Source organism: Dipodomys spectabilis, unplaced genomic scaffold, assembly GCF_019054845.1.
Source record: "Dipodomys spectabilis isolate Male_0828 unplaced genomic scaffold, ASM1905484v1 ptg000098l, whole genome shotgun sequence".
Classification (NCBI taxonomy): Eukaryota; Metazoa; Chordata; class Mammalia; order Rodentia; family Heteromyidae; genus Dipodomys; species Dipodomys spectabilis.
In genome coordinates this window covers 10,008,839-10,021,843 of record NW_024870775.1, presented here as the reverse complement: position 1 = coordinate 10,021,843, position 13,005 = coordinate 10,008,839, and the positions used below count along the sequence as shown (strand labels likewise).

Sequence of the window (13,005 nt, the reverse complement as noted above, 5' to 3'; positions counted from 1 at the left end):
CTGAGCAGCTTGTAAATGTTCATATCCCAACATATAGTTCCTTCCCCTTCTGTCCTCTCTTTTCCTCTCCCCCTTCCTCTCTTTCATCTTCCCTTTTCTTCTCCCTCTTGCCTTCCTGTTTCCAGGGAGAAAGAGCTTTCCACTTTCTCCTGTGATTATAATGGATCCACCCAGCCAATCCACATCCCTCAGTCTCTGTGTGTTAAGATTGATGGCCTTAAGTCACACACAAGCATACTCACAGGCTCCAGGCTTCATGGGTGGACAACCTTTGGAACAGTTCTATCTACCACAGTTGACAAAGGCAACTATATATGGTCAGTAGCTACCGCCAAGGGCAGAACCTGAGACCTGCTGCTCCCAGAGAGGGGTGTTGGAAGGAGGGGGAGACCTCAAGGAGTATGCTGCTCCACATGAGCCCTGAAGCTCAGACAGAAGCTACCACTCGGCTCATGAACAGGAAAGCATGACCAATCAGTGTTGTGCATGGCCTATGTCCACTAAGGCTGCCCTGTGGGGCCAGAATCCACTCTGTCACCCTGACCCGCTGACAAGTAGGGGTTCTAGAGGCCCTGGTTTGGGGCCACCTGGGAAGGACACCACCTCTGGCTCTGAGATTGAGGAGCCAGTGGCTTATACCTCCCCTGGAGAACAATTGGCCTACAATGGCATTATCTTAACTCTGACTTAACAGAGGACACAAGAACCTTTTTTTCATGTCATCATACTATTTCAAAAGAGAAGTATCCATCTCAGTCTCCAGCTGTGGTGCAGCTGTGGTCAGTTTTTAGAAGACCAGTGTAGGCCTGCATTGGCTGCACACCCATCCTAGAACTGTGGCCCATAAGACACACACTCACCCTCTTTTGCTCGTTGAAGAGTAAGTGCTTAAAGCGGTCCGGCCCAGCACAGCTACCCTGTGGATCTCCCCCACAGTGTGGTGGACAGTCATCATGGTGGGTCGGCTGGGTATCTATCCCTACTTTTTTGTCCTAGCAAACTGTGGGAGACCAAGCAGACAGGAATAGGGAGGAAAACCTGCTTGCTTGGTTAGTGTGAAGGTCTGGCAGCAAGCAGTCATGACCTGTGTGCAGGGGGAGTATAAAGCTCAGTCTACAGGCTTGGCCACCTGGCAGGCTTTCAAGGTCAGGGAAAGGCATGCGTCTGAACCATTGCTCTGCCAGGTGCTATAGAGGGCAGGGAGGGGGGAGCAGCACCTGGACCTGGCTGGGGCAAGGTGATAGTACTTGTGGAGGAGCTCCTAGTGCCTGTCCCAACCCCATGGCCACTCTGTAGATGCCTTGTATCTGCTGTGACCCTCTCATGTGATACCATTTGCAACCCCTGTGGGAGGTGCTGTGACTCTGAAGGTTCCAACCTCTCAAAAGTGCACATTTACAATGATTCTTGAGGGAATCATACTAGATGAAAAGAATCCAGCTTTAAAGGGGGTATGCTGTATGACCACTTATTTAACCCTTCCAGGAATGAAAAACTTCTAGAAATAAAAGAACAGATCAGGGGTTGCCAGGGGCTGAGGGGAGTTCGGAGGCAGGGATAGACAGTGACCTCATGGCCATGAGCCCATTCCATGTCTCCATATGGTGTGGCTCCAAGAGCCCACATGCGTGAAAAACAGTGCACAGATACACATGCACATACACAAGCAGAAGCCAACCTGGGACCCATGTATAAAATAGAGTGACCTCATCCATGTCAGAGTCCAGATACTGCACTGTAATTCTTCAGAATATTGCCAAGGGGGGAAACTGAGGAACAGCGCGTGGGAGCTTTCTATATTATTTCTAACTTCTGTATTGGACTTTACTGTTATCTGAAAACACACCCTAGGAGTAAGGAAATGGAAACTGGAAGTAATTATAAGCAGGTGTTGACGCTGGTCTTGACCGTGTTCCCCTTTCCCTCCCTTCTCTTTCATTAGATCATGACAGTTGACATTGGCTTCTACATCCATGAATCTGGGCTGTGACCTTAGCACCAGGGCCTTGGCCAGAGCGGGGCAGGAAGCCAAGGGATAGTTAGGATGTAAATAATGCTGCTATCATTGTGATTGATGAGACATGACTGAACAGGGAATATTTGTGTATGCATTTCTCTGGGCCTAGTCTATGCATATAACAAGCGGAGGATTCTGTTCTGATCTAGCAAATTCTCAGCCATCTCCACAGCCAGTGGGAGGGGGAAGTAATTCAGGCAGATTGTTTCTGCTCGAGTGGTCCAGGTAATTGCAGAATTGATACCCAACTTTGCCTCCATTCAGAACCCTTCAGCTTTTTCTCCTTAATCATTTCTTTGAAGTGCTACATTTTCATTCCTCTTTCCTCCTTTTCGGGCCCACCCTGTTTTAAAGATACAGTCAATATAGGAAGCATGCCAGAGCTGTATTATCCACATTCAACACCATTTCAATAAAAATAAGGCACTCTGGAAGACAGTCCTCAGAAATTAATTACCACACAGAAAGTGAATAGAAGGGCCTTTTGTTATCATGATAATGAAATCACTACTACCTTAATACTCTTGAACCCAGCCATGCCTCTGCTGAATTTCTGCTGAATAAACTGAAAGATTACAATTCACTCTCAGAGGAAATTCATTGTTTAATACAACCAGGATTTCTGTTGCACAAGCCAGGGGAGAGTTCAGACAACCAAATGTCAGGGAGTTGCCTTTGCTTCCAAAGATGGATGGAGCTTCCCCCCACACCTCTTTACTATTATTTTACACTCCACTGAAGTATTAAATCTATTTCAGATACACATTGCTAAGACTTTAAAAACTATACTAATAAGCTACATTGTTTAGAGATACAGGCCAGGAGCCTGGATAGGGTACTGTATTTGACAAGCTTTGGGAGTCAGTGTTTAGATACTAAAGCAAACTAGCCTATAAAACACTGTGCTGTAAATATAAACCTTTATGAACCTCTTGGGATGGTCCTTCTAAAATGTGAATTAAGATATTCCATGATTCAAGCCCATAAACTGAAAAGTAGCCCTCGCCATGAGTAGTAATTTGCTTTCTGCAAACCTTAGAATATAAACTGCCTTTCCTGCTGCTCATGAATTCCAAGTGTGTGTGTGTGTGTGTGTGTGTGTGTGTGTGTGTGTGTGTGTGTGTGTGTGTATGTGAGAGAGAGAGAAAAAGAGAGAGAGAGAGAGAAAGGGAGGGAGAAAGGATAATTAATGATAAAGTTTGGAGAACAGTTTTGAATGGAGCTCCAATTATGTCAGGCTGTCAGATCCTTCTTTTACTTAAGGTCCATCTTTTGTTTCTTTTCCTTGTTTAAAGAGCCACCATATTTCACTGCTGAGCCTGAGAGTCGGGTTTTAGTGGAAGTGGAAGAAACTGTGGACATTGCGTGTCAAGCCATGGGTGAGTATGGGAGCAGTGAGGTGGAGGAGTGGCAGTGACCTTGTCCAAGGCAGGACATGTCCTTCCAGGGGCAGGAGGACTGAGGAACCCAGGCCTATGACCTTGGGAATCGTGCTGGATCCTTCTGAGCTCTTGTGTCATGTTTATAAATCAGTAATGCTCACATTTACCCCAGGGGAGGAGAAGGAGCAGAAGGATGACTCCACGTCCTGAGTCCCAAACAGAGCCGACAGGACATACCTTGGTGGCTCCTTGCACACATTCCAGCTCCACAAAGCAAGGAACACACAGAAAACTTATTGCCAACCAATTCATGAGGACTGGAAGCCATGTCCATACTGGAAAGAGATTGTTCTAAAGTTATAGAATAGGAACTTTTCCTACTTGTCTACCTTTTAACTTCAGGCCAGATTTCCTCTGTTAATCAGGTCAGTTCTGAGACTCCTGGTACCTCATTTGTGCCCAGTGCCCTCATCTCTGGCTTTCTATCAGGCAGCATAGGGAGTTTACACAACACACACACACACACACACACACGCATGCATGCACATGCGTGCTCACACACACTCCCCATGGAGATCATGCTGCAAGGCAATTCATTAACAAAGCCTGCATAAGTAGAAAGCTTCCTCTTATTTGGGCCTAGCATCTTAAAGGTAGATTTGTTGTTGCTGTTGTTGGTTTGTGCTGGTCCTCGAGCTTGAACTCAGGGCCTGGGTGCTGTCCCTTAGCTTTTTTGCTCAAGGCTGGTACTCTTCTACTAGTCATAGCTCTACTTCCAGCTTTTGCTGGTTAATTAGAGATAAGATTCTCATGGACCTTCCGGCTTGGACTGGCTTTGAACTGTGATCTGCAGATCTCCGCCTCCTGAGCAGCAGTAGCATGAGCCATTGACTCCAAGCTAGGGCCTAGCATCTCAAGAGTGGATTTTTCTATCCAACCCCCTAAGAGCTTGCAGGAAAGGTAAAGTTTATAACCAATTCTGAAAACCTCCTTGCAGCTCCACAAGACAAGCACATTGGAAACCTTGCCTAGAAAGCAAGGTGAAGTCAGGTGCTCAGAACTGCAAAGATCAAATGAGATACATCTTATAAAATCAGCCAGGTACCTGGCATGTAAGAAGAGTTGTTGAGTACTGGGGTCCAAGGTCATGGAGACAAGATCTAAACCCAAGCCATCAGGTATCAAGGCACTTCCTCTACTGGGTTACCTGGCTTCCTCCTGAACATGAAGCCCTGGGGCTCAGAACTGATCCCATTCACCCTTGGGTACACTCACGTGCATGCCACTTCAGTCCTGGGCAGCGTTGCTGGTAAAGGCAGAGAACGTGCTACCTTATGAGCAGCCACTCCTCCTGGGACCTGTGTCCTCGGTTGCTCTTGTCCCAGCTCCTGGTCACCTCACCATGGTTGCTCCCTGCAGACCTGCTCTGCCTCTGCCCTTCTCTGCTCTGGCTGTACCAGCATAGTTGCAAGGACAAGGTGACTTTCCTTTGAGGTGACAATGTATGTTTTTCACAGAAACACTAGCTTCCAAAGGAAGTTCTGTTGAGTATGGTGCTATGAAGTATTTAGGCTGCTGAGATTTCAGAAATGAGAGTGGACAGACAGACTTTGACTTTAGATTGCTCTCCAATACAAATAACCCCAATTTCCCCAGTCCTAACAATTACTTTCCAATAAGCTACACTCTCCCTTTGATGAGAGTGCTCTTTTCTTCTGATTTCTTCAGGGCAAACTGCTAGTTAAGCATAGACTTGTAAATGTATATTGAACGTGTCTTCCAGCACAGCATTGCTGTCTTATAATTTACTGCTTTCTTTTAATTTTGACAATGAAATTCCAGCAGCATGCGAAATGGGGACTCTTTTTGGAAACTACATCATGTAATTGCCATTAGTAGATTTTACATGAATTGGTTATGCTTTTACCTTGAAATGGATTTTTTTTATTTCCTGATTTAATGAAAGGTGACAGGAAACATAATTAAGGCAGAGAACAGAATCTGAGAACACATTATCTTGAGATATCCATGACATTAACTTTATTTATTAAAGTGGACATCTTGCTCCGACCTACATAGCATCTAGAATGACGGGATATGGGTGGACCTTCCCCTGACTCATAGCAGGGTGCGGTTTTAATTTCAATCCCAGACATGGTGCTATATACCTACAGTTCTAGCACTTGGGCAGCTTAGAGTAGAAGATTGAGAGTTCAAGGCCTGTCTGGGTTCTATAGTGAATCTTAGGCCAGCCTGGAAACGCTATCTTAAAACCAATGTTTTATATTACATCATGTATCACATGATATTATATAATATATAATACATTTGTACAATTACGTATACATTTATACAATTATATATTTAGAGAAAGTGAAGAATAGAATCATCTGAGATCTCAAATCAAGTCTTAAGTACTTCCTTCCCCATTCTGTGGGATTTTTGAACTTTATCTTATGTGCACTGGTCTGCTCTGTGTGAAGTCTTTCTAGCCTACCCAGTTCACCCTCCTTGGATAGCTTTGACCTTCCTAGATGTCCTCTGTGTATAGATACTCCATGTTCTTGGCTCTTTGGTGCTTAGTGTAGGAACAGAGTAGCCTCTCACCAGCTGCCTATACAAAGGTGAAGTGTCCACAAGGAGGCAGCCAGTGAGGGTAGACCCAGGATGTGTCCACTCCCTGCCTCCCTTCCCCCAGCCCCCGCTGAGCCTTCTGAACCAGGTAGAATCCTAGCCCTTCGTCTCCATCTGAATCTCAAGGTCAGAACAGAAACCCATGCAGTCTTAGCATTCTCCCCAGTCTTTCTTTTAATGTCACTCTACGTCAGTGTCTTCATAGAAGAGGAGAAAAATGAATCCTTACAGGGTGTCTGAAAGGACACTGCCATGTTAGCCTTTGAAATAGTTTCACCTCCCCAGAGTTCAAGCCCCATGACTGACAAAAAAAAAAAAAAAAGGAATAGTTTCACCATGATCCTTATATAAGGAAGTCTTGGAACTTAATTTTTTTTGGGGGGGTGGGGAGGTCTGGTCATGGGGCCTGAACTCAAGGCTAGCATTCTACCACTTGAGACACAGTGCCACTTCTGGCTTTTTTCTTTTTGCTTATGTGGTGCTGAGGAATCGAACCCAGGGCCTCATGCATGCAAGACAAGCGCTCTACCACTGAGCCACCATGCCAGCCCATGGAACTTAATTTTTTTGATATCTATTTATCTCCACTCCTACCCAGGGGTCCCTGTTCCCACGCTCCAGTGGTACAAAGATGCCATTCCCATCAGCAAGCTCCAGAACCCTCGATACCAGGTCCTGTCCAGTGGAGGCCTACGCATTCAGAAGCTGCATCCAGAAGACTCTGGAATCTTCCAGTGCTTTGCCAGTAATGAAGGAGGGGAGATCCAGACCCACACCTACCTGGATGTGACTAGTGAGTACCACTATGAGTGAAAAGCAGTCTCCTGGATAGGGCAGAGCTTCCCTTAAACACACACACACACACACACACACACACACACACACACACACGCAGTAGCAGTAGCAGTAGCAGCACTTCCATTTGGAGGAGCCATTGGGCCCTATGTCCGTAGGTGACCCACCAAGGAGGGCCATGCCTGTCACAACTCAACAGCCATGAGTCCCATAGGGAACTTTGCTGAAGCCAGGAGGGGTGAGGATCTCGCTGTGGTCTCTTGGCTGTCCTGCGAGCCTTGATGTTTCCTGAACTGAGCTATGAAATTCTTCTCTCTAAAGGAGAAATAGAAAAACAGTCCCTACTTTTCTAGGCAGAATTGGAAGTCCTATTGAGTGAACAGCTCCTTCCTAATCTTTTTCTTTAGATCTTTTCCCCCATTTTTAATATTCATTCTCTATTTTAGTTTTATTGAACAATTATAGTTCTTTTGTGAGTTTCTTTTATTATCCCATTAACAGAAATACCTTGGCACTCTGTCTTTGAAAAATAAAATAAAAGTAAAGGTTTTCATTCTATCTGTGGGTTTTCTTTTTAATCTCCCATAGTCGTAATATTGTTCTTCTAAAATGAAGTAGAATTTAGTGATTATGGAATTATACCTTTCATGCTTGCCCTTTTGAAAGTAAATTGCTAGTGCCGTAGGTGTGAGAGCCACTGGAAAGAGTGGAAAGAGGGACTGTGCTCATGGCCCATGGCTCCCACCAGCTAGAGCTGGGTAGGGACAAGACAAGTTTCTAAGATGTACACACTTATTTATGGTAAACTAGGGAAGGGGGAGTCACTCTCTTGACCTTTACTCAGAGGTCAAATTTTCTCTGTAGTTTAGAGCACAGGAAACCAATATTACTTCAAACTATAGAAATTATATTAGGTGCTTACACCAGAAACTGAGTTGTGATCGATTCGAATTATTTAAAGCCTACCTTGCAGTCATAGCCAGGATTCTCTGGCAGCAAGGATCAGCCAGGGAATTAATTTTTTTCTCTGAAGTGTTTAAGGCTGTGCGGGATGTGGTTTCTATCACAGCCAGTTGGACTCTGCTGCCATAGCACAGAAGTTGCAATAGAGAAGAAGTGTGGCTGAGATCCAATAAAACATTTTGTATGTGTGTGTGTGCCTGTCCTAGGGCATGAACTCAGGGCCTGGATGACATCTCTTAGCTTTTTCTTTTTTTTATTGTGAAAATACTGTACAGAGGGGTTACAATTACATGGGCAAGATAATGAGTACATTTCTTATCAAGTATTGTAGCCTCCTCCTTTGTTCCCCTTCTCATCCCTTCCTATCTCTTAGCTTTTTCATTCACCACTTTTTTACTCTACCACTGAGCCACAGCTTCACTTCCAGCTTTTTTTGTAGTTAATTAGAGATAAGGGTCTTACAGACTTTCCTGCCCAGGCTGGCTTCAAATTGCGATCCTCAGATCTCAGTCTCCTGAGTAGTTAGGATTTCAGTAGTGAGCCACCAGTGCCCAGCTTCAGTAAAACTTCATGAAAATAGGTGATGGGCTGGATTTGGTCCTGTATTTGTGATTTGCCATGCTCCCCTACTGAAAAGAAACCCTGGACCTTGAAGGTGAGCTGGTCTGAGTGCTCACTGAGTTTCTTTTGGTCTCAGTTTCTCATCTCTTCATGTGGATGCCAACCCAGACTTGTTACAGGGATCTCTGGAAGGTCAGATTAGACATTCCAACAGAAATATGCCTTTAACCTGGTCACAGGGACAACAGTACTGAGTTAGCTAGTTTTACTCATAATTTGCAAAATAAGGTGTTTTGTTATACGGTTGTTGTTTTTTTAATTTCATTTGGTTGGCTAAATTAAACTACCGTTAGGAAATTTTAAGAAAAAAATAGTATTTAATCATTCACATAGCAAATGGCTACTGAGTATCTGGCTAGGCTATGAGGAAAAGGATGAGGCTCTGTACCCCAGGACAGAGGCTAGGACAGAAAAGCAGCCCTTGTCTAAGGAGTGCTGTAGAGATGGCTGTGAATGCTGGTGCAGAGGGTCTCACTGAGATAACACACTGAGACCAGAAAGAAGTGGGATGGGGTTGGGACCTTAGATGCCTTGAGGAAAACTGAAGGGAATTTGTGACAAGCAAGGCAGCTGAAGCAGGAAACCAACGGGGGATATGTAGGAGCCAGTAGTCTGGAGGCCCTGATTCTCTATGGGGTTAGGTTGCCTCTGCTTTCAGAAGCACCAACAGGCTGGTGGCCTCAGGTCTGGTTAGTTGAGCTGATGCTCTGAGACTAGCTAGCAGGTGCCTGTGTCATACAAGGCAGCCCTGGTGTGTGAAGCTCACACGAGGTGGACAGAAACCACAGGCTTGAGCTGTGGAGGTAGACAGGGCTGTCTGAGGCTTGTGAGGGTCTCTGCTAGGTGAAGAAAGTGGCCACCATTGCACTGTGGTCTCCTGGGATATACCTACTTCTCCCCTGTGGGTTTCCCATGAGATTTGGGCATGGTGACCCCTGCTACAGTTGCATTGCCAGTGGGATCCCAGAAGAGTCAGGCAAGAAGGTCAGGCAAATTCTTGCTCACAGCAGCCTACACTCCCTACCTGATAGCCTCCGTGGAGCTTCACCATCTAGGTCCTCACGAGGGAGAAGCCCCAGCCTGCAGCAAGATAGTCCTCAGTGAGGTCCAAGGATGATTGTTATTTTAAATACCCAGTGTGACCATGTCTTCTTGTTTTGTATTCAGAACTAGCCTTTTCTTTTATTTGGACAACCAAAGCGGGGTATCATCATCATCATCATCATCATCATCATCATCATCCAAGTATCTTTAGCATTCACCTAAAACTGGTCTTTCTAGGCCCCTGCCCTTTGCACTCATGCACACATTTCTCTTTAGTAGCAAACAAAGATAGGCAACTCCTAGGAATTAATTATGGAGGGTCATGAGCACCCCCAAAAGGCTTTCAGCTTTTACTGCTACATCATCTCTGTGAATGGGCCCAGGAAGCTGGAGCAGAGCCTCTGCCTGGCTGCCTTGCACCACTCAAGGCTGTCACTGACCACACACTGTAAACTCTCCTCCACAGATATCGCCCCGGCCTTCACCCAGCGTCCTGCTGACACCACGGTGACTGATGGGATGACAGCCGTGCTGAGATGTGAAGTGTCTGGAGCCCCCAAACCTGCCATCACTTGGAAGAGAGGCAGGTGGCTTCTGCTTTCTGTAGCAGTGTGGCGTTATAAAAATACCACTGTGTTTTGTTGCGCTGTGTTCATCCACTCACCAGTGCTAGATGAGATGGAGTACAAGGGGTACAGGGGTACAAGGACCAACAGGTCGAGCAAGAAGACCCACCTTTCAAGATAGGAAGCAACCATTAAAAAGTGATAACAATTATGCAAATATCACTCTTCTGTAAGCCTTCACGGAGTGCCTTCCACCCACTGGGCCTCTTTAAACATTAATTATGGGACATGAAGCAATTCTGATTATGATCCGTTTTCCCACATGTAGAAGGAAGGATTTCTTCATACTACTAAAAATCTAGTCTTCTCTCTCTCTCTTTTTTTTTTTAATGAAGGTACATATAGCGTAGCATTATTTTACACTCTCCCCAATTTGATCTGTGGAGCTAAATTGCAACCATGTTTCCAGTTCCTGTGAAGACCAGTGTCATATCACCAGCTGTATTCATAGTTCCAAGCCCCTTCTGCAGGTCAGAAGTCAGATGCACACATTCGCGTGCGCCCTACCCGCTGCACTGAACCAGTCCTGACTCAGGGGTCTGTGCTGAAGTGTGTTCATTCTCGTAGTTTGAAGAATCATTGATCTGGGGGGAATATAAGAATTCACATCTGAAAATGGCGCTGTAGCTCAAGTGGTAGTGCGCTAGCTTTGAGCTGAAGAGCTGAGGGACAGTGACCAGGCCCAGAGTTCAAGCCCCACAACCGACAAAAAAAAAAAAAAAAAAATTCACATCTTAGCCAGGTGCTGGTGGCTCACGCCTGTAATCCTAGCTACTTAGGAGGCTGAGATCTGAGGATTAAGGTTAAGGCCAACCTGGGCAGGAAAAGTCCATTAGACTCTTACCTCCAGTTAACCACCAGAAAACCAGAAGTGGCACTGTGGCTCAAGTGGTAGAGCACTAGCCTTGAGCTGAAGAGCTCCAGGACAGTGCCCAGGCCCAGAGTTCAAGCCTTACAACCGACAAAAAAGTAAAAAAAAATTCACACCTGGTCCATGCTACCAGAAAGCTGTGTGGTGGCTTCTCCATCTCAGAGGAAGTCTTGTGGACAACAATGGCTGCTGATCTTTTTTGTTGTTGTTGTTGTCGGTCTTGGTGCTTGAACTCTGGGTCTGAGCACTGTCCCTTCAGCTCAAGGCAAGTGCTTTACCACTAAGCCACAGCAGCACTTGAGCCACAGTGCCACTCTGGTTTTCTGATGGCTAATTGGAGATAAGAATCTCACAGATTTTCCTGCCCAGGCTGATTTTGACCCATGGTACTCAGATGTCAGCCTCCTGAGTAGCTACAATTATAGGCATGAGCCACTGGTGCCCAGCATGGCTGCTAATCTTATGTCTTGTTTTTGTCTATCCTGAGTATAAATATAATAGTAGCATACTATAGATATTTTCAAATGTATATAAATACCAAGAAACATAAAAAGCACTTGTTCAAAGATAGTGATCCCATACACAGGCCATAATTTTTTTAACGAAGTAGTTCAATATTACACAATGAGCATGGTCTGGATTTTTGTTACTCTAAGTAATGCTAAGAAATAGTTGAGTTATTTTCTTTTAAGATAAAACTTTCCATGTCTCTGACTGTGTTATGTTCTTGGTTGCTACTGTAGTCATATCTTCCTTTTCTTCCAAGGGTTGTGGCTTTAATGTTCCTGCTTCTCTTCCACTCTTCAGGGAACCATATTCTGGCCAGTGGCTCTGTCCGGATTCCTAGGTTTATGCTACTAGAATCTGGAGGCCTGCAGATCACCCCTGCTTCCATCCAGGATGCCGGCAACTACACCTGCTATGCAGCTAACACAGAGGGCTCCCTGGATGCATCGGCAGCACTCACTGTGTGGAGTAAGGACCACCATGGCTGACAAGTGTCTACTAAGCACCCTGCAATTGTGTTCCATGGATGCCCAGGGGCTATCAATGTGTTCTGGTGCTTTCTCACTTCATCAAGAAGATGATTATTTTTTCACAACTGATTTATAGAAATCTATTGAGCAATTAATGTTTCAGTTTCTTAAATATTAATTAGAAGATATATTTAAAGATTTCATGCATTGGGTTTTTGTTTTTTGTTTCTTTTCTGAGAGAGATAAGATTGGCTTTTTCAAATCATTAGAGATATTACACCCAGTTAACTCAAATAACAAAGTTGCTGATGTTAGCTAATTTTCAGAGTGTTTGCTAAGGCAACTAAATCAGGAATTAAAATACTTAAGAAAGAGCCAGGTGCCAGTGGCACATGCCTGTAATCCTAGCTATCCAGGAGGCTGAGATCTGAGATCACAGTTCAAAGCCAGCCCAGGCTGGAAACTCCGTGAGACTCTTATCTCCAATAAACCACTAGAAAACTGGAAGTGGCACTGTGGCTCAAGCGATAGAGTGCTCGCCTTGAGCTGAAGAGTGCAGGGACAGCTCCTAAGCTCAGAGTTCAAGCCCCATGATGGATTAAAAAAAAAAAACAACTTAAGAAAGTGTTTTTCTCTATACTATCTTATCTCCAAACCATACTTCTAATACATTAACTATGACTACTTCTTGTGTATTAGAAGTAAACTGGAAGAAAATCTTTATTGCTTCTTCAGCTTTTATCATCTCTAGTTAGGATGCTGGTTTCTGAAATGCAGAATAAATTGTAGTACCAAGTACTCCCTCTCACCTTCAACTACAAAGTACGTAGACCCCCTCATCTTGCCTAATTATTATGAAAGCACATTGTTCAAAAAGGCAAAGGCTAGTGCTTAGTGATAGGTTTTCATAAGGCTACCCGATGAGAGAGTTTTGACTTCCTTGAGTGAATGACTTGTAAGGGAAACTTCGTTGTGCTTTATTTCCTATCTGGATTTTTTTGGGGGGTGGGGGTCGGTCTTGGGGCCTGAACTCTGGGCCTGGGTGCTGTCCCTCAGCTCTTCAGCTCAAGGCTAG

General features: G+C 44.9%; 1 protein-coding gene across 1 annotated transcript in view; it reads left to right on the top strand.

Annotated features, from left to right (window-relative positions):
• Nucleotides 1–13,005, top strand: part of Sdk1 (sidekick cell adhesion molecule 1) — an 836,641-nt gene that overhangs the window by 616,138 nt on the left and 207,498 nt on the right. Inside the window, exons 8-11 of the mRNA XM_042686840.1 lie at nucleotides 3,313–3,396; nucleotides 6,632–6,826; nucleotides 9,923–10,039; nucleotides 11,761–11,928. Of these exons, the coding sequence (XP_042542774.1) occupies nucleotides 3,313–3,396; nucleotides 6,632–6,826; nucleotides 9,923–10,039; nucleotides 11,761–11,928 (564 nt within the window). The remainder of the gene's footprint in view (nucleotides 1–3,312; nucleotides 3,397–6,631; nucleotides 6,827–9,922; nucleotides 10,040–11,760; nucleotides 11,929–13,005) is intronic.